Source organism: Lissotriton helveticus, chromosome 6 (assembly GCF_964261635.1).
Source record: "Lissotriton helveticus chromosome 6, aLisHel1.1, whole genome shotgun sequence".
NCBI lineage: Eukaryota > Metazoa > Chordata > Amphibia > Caudata > Salamandridae > Lissotriton > Lissotriton helveticus.
This window is the reverse complement of record NC_136067.1, coordinates 772,246,837-772,260,173: the sequence shown is the minus strand read 5'-3', so window position 1 is coordinate 772,260,173 and position 13,337 is coordinate 772,246,837. Positions and strand designations below refer to the sequence as shown.

At 51.4% G+C, this 13,337-nt stretch overlaps 1 protein-coding gene across 1 annotated transcript in view; it reads right to left on the bottom strand.

Annotated features, from left to right (window-relative positions):
• MDN1 (midasin AAA ATPase 1) overlaps positions 1-13,337 on the bottom strand; it is a 2,221,312-nt gene that overhangs the window by 712,364 nt on the left and 1,495,611 nt on the right. Inside the window, exon 66 of the mRNA XM_078648266.1 lies at positions 9,577-9,812. Coding sequence (XP_078504392.1) covers positions 9,577-9,812 — 236 coding nt within the window. The remainder of the gene's footprint in view (positions 1-9,576; positions 9,813-13,337) is intronic.

The window sequence follows — 13,337 nt, the reverse complement described above, 5'->3', positions numbered from 1 at the left end:
AGCAAAATGACCAGAAGTCTTCAACAGGGCCCGAACAACCTAAGGAGGGCGGGTCCCAAAATTCCCAAAAGAAGAAGAATGATGGTCCTAAGAAACCATGGTGCCAATACTGTAAAAGTAAGACTCACTGGTTTAGTGAGTGCACCAAGAAAGGCCAAACTCCTACCACTACTGTCCCTAAGACACCTGCACCCCCGAGTACAGTTAGTAGTGGTAGTGTACCTCCCAAGGCTATAGTTGGGTTAACCCTGGGAACTGAGGTGGGTTCTGACTTAGTCAGAATTCCTACTCAGGCAGTTCTTGTTTGTACTGGGGACATGGATATGACCCCTACTGTAAGTCCTAGTATTCTGGGCAAATACAGACAAACGCCTTTAATCAATGGAAAAATGGATCAGGCCTACAGGGACACATGTGCCAGTGTCACCATGGTGACACCAACATTTGTGGACCCTGACCAGATCATGCTAGGTTCAGATTACCTAGTGACCAATGCTAGCAATGTCACTACCAATCACAGTATGGCAGTTGTTAATTTCTCCTGGGGAGGGGTAACTGGCCTCAAAAGGGTTGTAGTTAGTTCAGACCTCCCAGTAGATTGTCTTTTGGGCAATGATTTGGAATCCTCACTGTGGTCAGATGTGGAGTACAGGACTCATGTAGAAATGCTAGGTCTCTCCTCACATGTCCTTGCTGTGACCAGGTCACAGACCAAGAAATGCCCAGCTGAACAAGTGCTGGATCCTGGAAGAATGGACCAGACACTACCCAAGAGAAGGAATGGTAGGGTTAAGGCAGAGCCTTCCCCCCTGCCTCAGGTTGAGGATCAGCCCTCTCAGGAGGCTGACCCAGAGACCCCAGAAGGAACTGTCCTAGAAGAGCTTGAACCTGATCAGGTTGCGTTTCTTGGGACAGGGGGACCTTCCAGGGCAGACTTGAGGCAGGCCCAATTAGACTGTTCCTCTCTTGAACCCCTCAGACAGCAGGCTGCTGCTGAGGCTGCAGGGAATGCTACAGGTGCCCATAAGGTATATTGGGAAGATGGACTCCTATACTCTGAGGCAAGAGATCCCAAACCTGGTGCTACCAGGAGGTTGGTCATCCCCTTGTCTCTTAGAGGTTTCCTTCTCACCTTAGCCCATGAGATTCCCCTTGCAGGTCACTTAGGCTAGTACAAGACTTGGGACAGGGTTGCCCCACACTTTCACTGGCCTCATATGTCTGAAGACACCAAAGAGTTTTGTCGCTCATGTATCACCTGCCAAGCCAGTGGCAAATCAGGTGGCACAACAAAGGCCCCCCTTATACCACTACCTGTGGTGGGGGTACCCTTTGAAAGAGTGGGGATAGACATTGTTTGACCAATGGACCCCCCAACAGCATCTGGGCACAGATTTATACTGGTGGTAGTGGATCATGCCACCAGGTATCCAGAAGCTATTCCCCTTAGGACCACTACAGCTCCTGTTGTGGCAGGGCCCTACTTGGAGTTTTCTCCAGAGTGGGGTTTCCTAAGGAGGTTGTCTCTGACAGAGGTGCAAACTTCATGTCAGGATACTTGACTGCAATGTGGAAGGAGTGTGGTGTAAACTACAAGTTCACCACACCCTATCACCCACAGTGCAATGGGCTTGTTGAAAGATTCAACAAGACCCTCAAAGGGATGATAAAAGGGTTACCTGAAAAGCTTAGGCGAAGATGGGACATCCTTTTACCCTGCCTCCTGTTTGCTTACAGAGAGGTCCCACAGAAGGAGGTTGGTTACAGTCCTTTTGAGCTTCTGTTTGGGCATCCTGTAAGAGGACCCCTATGTCTGGTGAAGGAAGGATGGGAGTTACCTCTCAAAAAGCCTAAACTTGACATAGTGGACTATGTACTTGGTCTCCGCTCCAGGATGGCAGAGTACATGGAAAAGGCATCTTAAAACCTTGAGGCCAGCCAAGAACTTCAAAAAGCTTGGCATGACCAAAAGGCTGTCCTAACTGTTTACCATGCAGGACAGAAGGTGTGGGTGTTGGAACCAGTGGCCCCAGCAGCTCTCCAAGACAAATGGTCTGGACCCCATACCATCATTGAGCAAAAGGGAGAAGTCACCTACTTGGTGGACATGGGAACTCCCAGGAGCCCCCACCGGGTGCTTCATGTAAACAGGCTCAAGACATTTGTCAACAGGGAGGACATGGGCTTGCTCATGGCCACAGATGAGGGGCAGGAGGAAGAGAGTGACCCTCTCCCAGATCTGCTCACTCAGAACCCTGATGATGGGTCAGTAGATGGTGTAGTCTTTTCTGACAGCCTCTTCGAACATCAACAAGAGGATTGTAAACAGGTTCTTCAATCCTTCAGGCAAATGTTCTCACTGACCCCCAGTCAGACAAACTGGTGCACCCAAGAGGTGGACACTGGTGACAGTCTGCCTGTCAAGAGTAAAATCTACAGGCAACCTGACCACGTCAGGGACTGCATTAAGAAAGAAGTCCAAAAGATGTTGGAATTGGGAGTCATTGAACCCTCAGAAAGCCCTTGGGCTAGTCCTGTAGTTCTAGTGCCAAAACCTCACACCCAGGATGGTAAGAGAGAGATGAGGTTTTGTGTAGACTACAGGGGTCTCAATGCTGTCACTAAGACAGATGCCCATCCAATACCTAGGGCAGATGAACTGATAGGCAAGTTGGCTTCTGCAACTTTCTTAAGTACATTTGACCTAACAGCTGGTTATTGGCAGATCAGGTTAGCTGAGGATGCCAAGGCCAAAACAGCATTTTCTACCCCAGGAGGTCATTACCAATTTGTGGTGATGCCCTTTGATTTGAAAAATGCACCTGCCACTTTTCAAAGGTTGGTGAACCAAGTTCTCACTCGGTTGGATGACTTCTGTGCAGTATATCTAGATGATATTGCTGTCTTTAGCTCCACCTGGGAGGACCACCTGATCCACCTGAGGAAAGTTTTAGAGGCCCTGCAAAAGGCAGGCCTCACTATCAAGGCCACCAAGTGCCAGATAGGGCAGAGTCAGGTTGTGTACCTGGGCCACCTTGTGGGTGGAGGCTAGGTTCAACCATTGGAGAGCAAGATACATGCCATAAAGGACTGGGCTCCTCCAACCACCCAGACACAGGTCAGAGCTTTCTTGGGCCTGTCTGGTTACTATAGGAAGTTTGTCAAAAATTATGGGTCCATTGTGACACCACTTAATGACTTGACAAGCACGAAAATGCCAAAGAAAGTTCAGTGGACAGTTAGCTGTCAGAAGGCATTCGATGACCTTAAGCAGGCCATGTGTACTGCACCTATTCTCAAGAGTCCTGACTACTCCAAAACCTTCATTGTCCAAACAGATGCATCTGAGTTGGGTGTGGGAGCTGTTCTATCTCAACTGAATATTGATGGTCATGACCAGCCCATTGCTTTTATAAGCAGAAGGCTGACCCCTAGAGAGAAACGTTGGTCAGCTATAGAGAGGGAGGCCTTTGCTGTGGTTTGGGCCCTGAAGAAGTTGAGGCCATACTTGTTAGGGACTCACTTCAAGATTCAGACCGACCATAAGCCCCTCTTATGGCTCAATCAGATGAAGGGTGAAAACCCCAAACATCTTAGGTGGTCCAGTTCCCTACTGGGGATGGACTTTACAGTGGAGCACAGACCAGGCAATGCAGATGGTCTCTCCAGGTATTTACACTTAGAACAGGAAGAATCACCTGGTCAAGGTTAGTTTAATGTCCCTAAGTTGGGGGGGGGGGGGGTTATGTAGGAGAGTGGGGTCTGCAATCCTATGGTCACCCCAGATTTTTGCTTTTTGCTTAACTGGTTTACGACTTTCCCTGGCTGTGGGCCTGCTAATCAGACCCACATCCTAGCTGTTCTCTCTCTAAATTTACAACCATGTACTTTAGGTGCATTTACCAATTGGTACTGGGCCATCTTAACAGTCCTTGTACCCAGGGCACAGGTGTACCCAGGGCCTGCCAGGGGCTGAAGCATGTATTATGCCACCCCTGGCTGGCCATCTAAAACTGACACAACTGGCTGCACGACAGCTGGGGCAAGGTGGTGTAAACACCCTTTGCTGTAGATATAGTATACCTATATCTAACCCTAAAAATGGACACATATCCTCCTATCAGTCACTCCTATGGCAGGCCTTATCAATCCTGAAGACAGAGTGCTTGGAATTATGTGAGATGGTGCTCTGGCATGAGCTGAGCCCATTTGCAGCTTGCGGAACCAAGTCCTAATAGCTGTTCCATGATAACGCTATACCATATACTCTTAAGTGCATTATCAACCTGGCGGTTAAATGCCAACTCTGGTATAATATTATCAAAACATGTCGAGTAAGGTGTCATACGAATTGGAATACTACCCCCTCGCCAATTCTGGCGACGGGGGTAGCATTCCACCCTTCTAGAGGGACACGACATGTATGTAACTGTGAACCCCGGTTAAAGTTAACTCGAGCCTTGGCATCACAAAATGGATGCTGCCACCACAGACACAAGTCTGACCTCCTGCTGCTGGGAGTCCTTCCAGCGAGGGAGGCTTGGACAAAGAGTTTCCTGCCTTGAGAGGTGCTAGCACCACCCCAGACAGGATTTTGTGTATTGGGTAGGATAGGCCTGAAAGGAATGAGACATGCCTGGGGCACACAAGGTGCCCTGTGCATACACCGGTTCAAACCAGTTGCTGGGGCACTCCAGCCCCAGCTCTGGTGGGAAACCGGACAAAGGGTAGGGGAGGGACCTAGTCAGTAGTGCAGCCCCCTTTAGCAGGATAAAGGTAGGAGCTGGTCCCATTCCAAATTAGATTATCCTGAACAATTTTACAAGAAGAAACTCTGGACCTCGACGTTCTGCTCCACAGAAGACTGAAGAAATCTCCCTTGTGGGCAAGGAGTGTCCACCCTGCAACTGCAGGCACCATCAAGCGTCCAGCGGCTTCCCTTTGTCGTCTTCCTTCAAGGATCCAGACTTCAGAGCCCGACGAGACCCGGATTCCCAGACCTCTCCGACCTCAACCTACACCTGCAGCACAGCTGAGACCCGTGGGTGTGACGAGACACGTGGGACCGGCCATCTTGAACGAACCTGCACTTCGCTTCCAGCACGACTCCCAAGGTAAACTCGACCAAGTGCTTTGGGGATTGAGAAGCCCCAGCCCCGAGCAGCCCCTGCACCGAAGATCAGCCCTCCAGCATCCACGAGATCTGCGTGGGGCCCTTCTGCTTGTCTGCTGCTCGACGCGTTGTCTGGTCACTTGCCGGCTGGCTAGTGGCCTCCTAGACGACGAACCTTTGAATCTTTGCTGCTGATCTGGTTGCTCCAGACTGGCCCTTGCTCCCTTCCAAAAGAGGGGCACCCCGGACTCTCCTAGTCCGCACCAGACGTCTTTTCCACTCACCGCGTGGGTTGCCTTTGCCAAGGCCTGTTGATTCCAATTCCGGATCCGACACCGCCAACAGCGAGAGACTGCGTGGGACAGCTCGTGCCTCCATCCTGGTCGTCGAAGACACCTCCTGGTCCACGTGGCTGCAGAGTCAACCGTCCACTCTTCACCTGATCGAGACAACAGCACCTGGTTCCTTCCTGGTTCCACACCGGTCACTGGCTAGTGACTTTGAACCCTGTCCCCTCTGCTTTCAGGTCCTCTTCTTCACCGATCCACCCTTGGATCGCACCGGTCATCTTCCTCCTGGTCACCTGCAGCATCTTTTCTTTCAGGCTCCATTGACTTCAACGCGAGAACCCGACACACTTTGGCACCTATGCACCCGCAGCCCGTGGGTGAGGTAACGAGAGCATTTCGGTGCTCAAGGGTAGTTTAACTGTCCTAGTGTCCAGTTCCACAGTCGTTTTAGTCCTACCTAGTCAGGATTGTCCATACTCACCTTTAACTTGAACTGTACTGTCCATAGACGTTGTTACGCATCTCGTGTGTGAGTTCACACTCTGCACCCGCGTTCCGTGGGCCTCCTACTACTTACCTAGAGTTAGTGTAGCGTGGTCCCATCGATCCTACAGCCTCTGGACATCTCCATTTCTTCTATCGACTTTCACATTCCACTTACTTAGTATATGGTTTGTCGTGCCCCTAGGGCACTATCGTAATTTTGTGCAACTTATCGTATTTTTCCTAAGAGATTGTCATGTGCTTAGCCCTCTGACCTCAAAGAGTTCAGAGGTGTTGTTATTAATAAATATACTGTTTATTTGCATAACAACCTGTGTGGTGTCCTTTCATCTGGTATTCAAGGGGTTATATCGTGGTAAAACAGCTGGCTTCACATGCCAAAAGAGTTTAGCCTAAGACTGCTTTGTCCATGCTACCATTAGGATAGCTGGTCTATAAGGTTGACTTACAACCAATCACCATAAGGGTTTTTGGACTGATACAAGGTGATCACTAGAACTAGTGAGCATCATATATCAGGCCAACTTCTCACACACGGGTGTGGCGACAGCTTAAAGCCATGCGCCACCAATTAGCGGCTCTTGATCCATGATAGGGCGGAATTTGCAGCGCAGCGATTGCGGCATGCCTACTATGCAGGAGGGGGGACAGGTGCGGACGCCTCCTCGCCCACAGGTTGAGGGAGTTCCGCCAAAGGCATGGGGTCAGGGAGATCAATCGGGCGGATGATAAACGCGTGTCGGAAGATGATGCTATAGCTGAAACATTTCGCGATTTCTAGGCCACCCTTTACACTGGTGCCCTGTTTGAAAGCTACGATGGAGCTGCCTTCCTGGATTCTGTTACCCTACCAACTCTGACCAAAGCCCAGACTGACCACCTCGACAGAACGATTCAAACAGAGGAGGTCATCACAGCTATATCTCGTCTCAAGCTAGCGCAAGTTCCCTAGCCGGATGGCTCTCAGCTATCTTTTACAAGAAGTTTTGTACCTTGCTCGCCCAGCTCCTCACCCAGCTGTTTAATTCCTTTGCCGACCCACGAGCGATCCAGAGTGATCTCTTAGGGGTCTCCATAGTGGTAATCCCTAAACCCGGGAAGGATAAATCTAAATGCAGAGCTTATCGCCTAATATCCCTCCTTAACATAGATCTTAAATTGTATACAGGGATTCTAGCCGCTCGTCTTGCCCCCCATATGCCCGGTCTTATTGACCCGGACCAAGCGGGATTAATTCCTGAACGCCAAACATCGGATAATACCAAACGGATTCTACACCTCATCGAGAAGGCTACATGGGTGCCGGGGAATGCATGATGCTAGCCATCGATGCCGAGAAGGCATTCGATCGTGTTCACTGGCCTTACCTGGAGCAGGTTTTAGAACGAGTGGGAATGGGGGAAAGATTTCGCACATATGTCCTCAATTGCTATAAGTTTACCACAGCTACGGCCGAGTGAACGGACACACCTCCTCCCGATTCCCTATTGGAAGAGGCACGAGACAGGGGTGTCCATTGTCGCCCCTTCTCTTTGACCTCTATATGGAGCCTCTAGCTCAGAGAATGCGGCAGAACCCAGTGATTCCCGGGAACAAATGTGGCGGCTATGTCCATATGATTAGCTTATATGCGGACGACGTGTTAATATCACTTGCTAACCCGAGGAGCGCATTGCCGGCATGCTTAGCGGATTTGGATGCCTTTGCTCGGGCCGCCGGATTTAAGGTAAATACGGATAAATCGATGGCCCTGGACCTGTCTCTGTCACGACCCACCCGGGAATATTTGCAAAACCTGCTTCCCATCCAATGGGCGGCGATACAATTCCATATTTAGGGATTCAGCTGCTTTCCTCCCTCCCTGCAGTGGTTACTACCAATTATGCACTACTGCGTGGGAAGATCCGCCAAGAACTCGGCCAATGGAAGCATTACCCCCCTCTCATGGCTAGGCAAAATTGCTGCGGTTAAAATGACCACTCTACCACAGATCCTCTATCTCTTCTGCACCATTCCTCTCCGACCACCTGCAGGTTGGATACAGCAGACACAATCATACCCATCTCAGTTCATCTAGAGTGGTCGGACACCACGACTAAGACGGACACTGGTGACGCTTGCTCCTGAGGAGGGAGATCTTGGAGTCACTAATCTCCGGCTCTACTTTCAAGCGGCTGAACTGCGGCACTTGGCTGAGTGGAGCAGATGGGAATCGGAGAAACACTGGTTGTTTCAGGACCAGGCGGTGGCGGCACGACCCTTGCAAGAAATTCCTTTCCTGCGCAGGCCCAATAGGCCCCCTAATTTGTATGCCTCGTACATTATACGGGTTTCCCTTGAGGTGTGGGATGCCACTAATATCAAACACGAACTCACAACCTTCCCGTCTCCGCTTACCCCATTGATCGACAACCCTGATTTTACTCCTGGTATGGACACGGTTGCTTTTGAAGGTTGGAGGCCCGCTGGATGATGTTTTCTGTATCATATGTATGGCGCCGAGGGGGTCATCCGTTCTCCCAATTTAGGCAGGAATATGGGCTCCCGAGATGGAGAGGCTTAGATATCTACAAGTAAGACATTGGGCGCTTCAATTACAGGTCTGCTCTGAGGCAGACAGACACCTTTCCCCTTCCGAAAGATGGCTCATCACTCGCACGTCAGATAAAAAGCTCATCCCTGATCTCTACAAGATGCTACAGGTCAAGCACACACACACACGTACAATCCCAGCAGAGAGCGGTGGGACAGAGAACTGGGCAGGACACTCAGCCACAAAGAGTGGGACGGGATATACTACAGGGCTTACGGAAATGCTCACGAGGATCGTAACATACTGGTATTATACTCCAGAGCTTTTACATGCAATGGACCGCACCCGGGATGCGAAATGTTGGCATGGCTGTGGCCAGGTGGACAATTTAATACATTTGTTATGGGAGTGTGAACATGTTCAACCTTACTGGACCCAGGTGTTAGATGAGGTGGACAAGCACTTTGAGACCGAGATCCCACGCTTTCCAGCATATGTCCTGCTGGGTCTCCCCAATTCCTTGACTTACCCACTACGATCTCGCAGAGACAGACAGATGGCCATTGCACTGAGGTCAGTGACACAAAACATACTTACACACTGGCGCACTCCCAACACCCCAACCTTTACAGGCTGGCTGCACCGTCTGTGGCATGTACTTGGTATGGAGAAACTGACACTTACCATGGCGGGGGAGGGATCTAAATATGATGAGCTGTGGCAACCCCTTCTGTCGCTCTTAGCTACCGAATTCCGAGAGGTCACATGCCCCCGATATCTCTGGCTGCTGCGCATTACAGATTCACGATGGGCGGACTGCTGAAGGAGGTCACTAGGGGTTTAGCATAGCTTAGGTAGTGGACGTGGAGCACAGGGGAGCTGTGGGGTCGGATGGGTGGGCGGGACCATAGGGGGTGTCTTTTTTCCTTTTCTTAACTGTTATCCCATGTATGTGACATTAGCCGGAAATGCGACCACTGTTAAGAGTTTGCGCCTTTGATGATTCGCTTTGTCCAGTCGTATGTGCCACAGCACTGTTTGATGATAGCTAAACATACGTGGCTATGTTTGTGTGTTGCAAACTTTAAAAATAAATTTAAACCATAAAATGTATTTTATTGTACCCATTAACTTACTTGTGTGAGTGCAGGGTGCTCACACCATTTCTCCAACAACTGTTTAACTTCTTTGGTGAACTCATTAAGCACAGGTTGGCACTGTCGGACCTGCTCAAGATTGGGGTGCTGATAGAAGTCATATGAGCTTTCATGTTGTACAACTATATCCGAGGACAGATCTACTGATACAGTGTTCCGAAGGAGCTTGCTAGACAAGAGCATGCTGCCAAGCAGTTGATCATTCATCTCAGCACCTACAAAACACAAACAAAAATCAGAACAAAAGTAAAGAATGGTCTCAATACAGATAACATACTCCAAGGTGCATTGTCTAACAAGGTTAAGAAACTGTGATTGTGAATATGTCAAGCAGGATATATTAGACTAGGTCTACTGTATCCTGCTTGACATTTACTATACTAAAATTAAGAGGGAATTCATTATCGGGTGCTGTGAGACATGTTTATGATAATCATACAGGAAGGAAATTATACTTAATATTAACAGTCGCACTGTTGTATTAGCTATAGACTCGCAATTATTGTTAAATCTAGTGGCTATATCCTTAATTAAACAGTGGTTCGGAAAATAAACAGCATTGTTGGCACATACTCCTGGACATCTGTAAAACACTGCTTTTGCTTAAATGATGGCAAACTCAATGCTTTCTGAATTAGCAAGAACTGAAGACACTGATACACATGGCATTGGAAGACTGACACCCCTAATCTGCGCAGATGAGCTGCGACCACAGCCATCACTTTCGTGAACACCCGTGGGGCGCTGGGAAGGCCGAAGGGGAGCATGGTAAACTGAAAGTGCTTGTGGCCTACCGTGAACCGCAGGTAACGCCGGTGGGCCGGCAAGACAGGGATGTGGAAATACGCGTCCTGTAAGTCCAACGCTACCATCCAGTCTTCGGGGTCCAGGGCAGCTAAGACCTGAGCTAAAGTCAGCATCTTGAACTTCTCCTTCCGGAGGAAGCAGTTGACGTTCCGCAGGTCCAAGATAGGGCGTAGGCCCCCTTTGCCCTTCTTGGGAACCAGAAAGTAGTGGGAATAGCAACCACACCCTACTTTTGGCCCAGGAACGCGCTCAATGGCCCCCTTGGCCAAGAGGGCCGACACTTCCTCATGCAGAAGTTGCAAGTGATCCCCCGACACGCGGAGGTACTGCGGTGGCATGGCTGGAGGGGTCGCCTCGAAGGGGAGGGAGTAGCCCCTTCGGACGATTTGCAGCACCCACCTGTCCGAAGTGATGGTACGCCAGTGAAGGAGGTGATGGCGGACCCTGCCCCCCACTGGTGTTAAATGGGCCTGAAAGCTCGGACTAGGAGGGCTTTGAGGCGGATGCTGCGGGAGTGGATGTGGGCTGGCCGCGCCGTTGTCCCCTGGCACCGCCACGGCGTTTACCACGTCCACCGCCGCACTGGATGTTAGACTGCGGCCCGTGGCTGGCAGGACGTGAAGGGGTGCCCCTTCCTTGCCCACGAAAGGAGCGAAAGGCAGACTGCTGCTGCGGACGCTGCCCCGAGAGGCCCAAGGACTTGGCCGTAGCCCTGGAGTTCTTGAAACGTTCAAGCGCATTATCGGCCTTGCCACCAAAGAGGTGGCTGCCATCAAACGGCATGTTCATGAGGGTGTTCTGGACATCGGCCGAAAAGTTGGCGGACCTCAGCCAGGCGTGCCGACGAACCGCCACCGTCGTGATCATCGCCCTGGCCAGCGAGTCCGTGGTATCCAACCCACATCGTATAGAATACCGAGCTGCGTCTCGTCCCTCCGCGAGGGCTTGAGCGAGTTTTTCCCGGCCCCCTCCGGACACTCTTGCAGCACGGCCGCAACCGTATCCCACAGAGAGTGGGTATAACGGCCCAAAAGGCAAGCGGTGTTTACTGACCGCAACCCACAGCTGAGGGATGAGAACAGTTTCTTACCAAATTGTTCATACCTTTTGGATTCCCGATCTGGGGGTGCAGTCGGAAATGCGGATTGGGAAGTAGAGGCCTGGATAACCAGGCTCTCGGGGGTGGGAGGGTGGACAGGAAGCTAGGGTTGCCCGGAGCTGGGCGGTGGTGCCTGGCGACGTTCCTATCTATAGGGGGGCCTGTAGCGGGCCTGGACCATGTGCCCAACAGGACGTCCATGAGAGCTTCATTAAACGGCAATAAAGGCTCCGAAGCGCCAGTCTGCGGTTTAAGGACCTCAGTGAGGATGTTAGACCTCACAGTAGCGACGGGGAGCGTAAGCGCCAAGGCCTTGGCTGCCCGCGTCAGCACCACACTATAAGCAGCCCCCTCCTCCGTAGCCACGGTAGGAGGGAAGACAAAGAAAGTGTCAGGGGAGGTATTAAGACCACTGGCCTCCCCTAGCTCCTCTGTCCAGTCCTGGAAGGAGTGACACTTAAGTGTCAGAGGGTCCTCAGACCCCTCCCAATCCCTTTTGTCCTCCATCTCCTGAAACTCAGGGTCAAAGGATGGAGCTGGATCAAAGAAGAGAGGCTCTTTAGCCGGCGTCAAATGCGGCGTCGGTCGACGCCGGATCCGGACCGAGAGAGGGATCAGGGACGGCGGGGTCGTGAGGTTGACCAGCGGCGACCCGGATCCGGAGGGAGCCTGCGGCGTCGGGACCAAAGTCGCCGGGCCGAAGCACCAGACTGCGCCGGGGCCGGAGCACCCGGCCCACTTTGACTCCCAGTCGGGGCCGCGGGACCCGACGGAGGAGAGAGGGACCTCATGGCCATGAGGAAGGCCTCGATCTCCTTCGGCGTCGCGTTCAGCCCAGGGACCAGCGCGTATGGAGCTGGCTGCGGCGCCTGCGGCTCCGGTGGACCCGCGAAGGCGGCGCCGCCCAAACCCCGGACCGCATCACGCGAGCGTCGGGGGGAGTCAGAAGAGCAATGGCGACTCTTCAACTTCTTGTGCCTCTTACCTGAGGACTTGGAGCCCGACGAATGGTGTCGACTCGTCGAGCTTCGATGACTGTGGCCCTGCGACTGGTCCCTCGACCCCCTTCTCGACCGGGACATTGAGCGGCGCGGCCTGAACCCAGGCATTCCCTACCGGCACCGAGAGTCGTGAAGACTCAAAAGAGATCAAAAAGATCAAAAAGGTTTAGTCAAATAATGACTAAGGTACTGCTTTCTTCGGACCTGCGCTTAGCTGGCGAGGAAAAAAAAAGAACTGACGTCAGCGCGCGAGGGCGGCGTCTAAGTACTCAGACTACGTCATCCCGGCACCAACGACGCTGACGACCGACCCGGAGCCGCAGATGACGCCTACCGACGCGCAAGGGTACTGCTACGCAAAATTTTCCAGATCCAGTCTGACGCCTGGGGGTTATTCTAAGGTAAGGAATCTAACTAACGTGTTTCTTTCAGATACTCTGCCTCCCACCCCCTTTGTCTCCACGGTGCGTCTGTCAAAGGAGACTAGCTACTGTAGCTGGCATTTCTGATCCAGACTATAAAGTTTGGCTCAGTAGCACATTGAATTAGACATGGAGATCCTTTCAATCCTAAAAAAAGACTCATACATTAACTTAAACCCAGTTTATGGTGGGTGTGGGAAGTTGGCCTGATGTGCAGTGTTCACTATTCTAGTGATCACTATATATCAGTCCAAACAACCCTTATTGATGATTGGTTGTAAGTCAACCTTATAGACCAGCTATCCTAGTAGCATGGATACGAGCAGTCTAAGGCTAAGACTCTAGAGGGCGTGTTAAGCCAGCTGTTTTACCATCACATTACCCCTTGAACACCCAGTGAAAGGACACCAC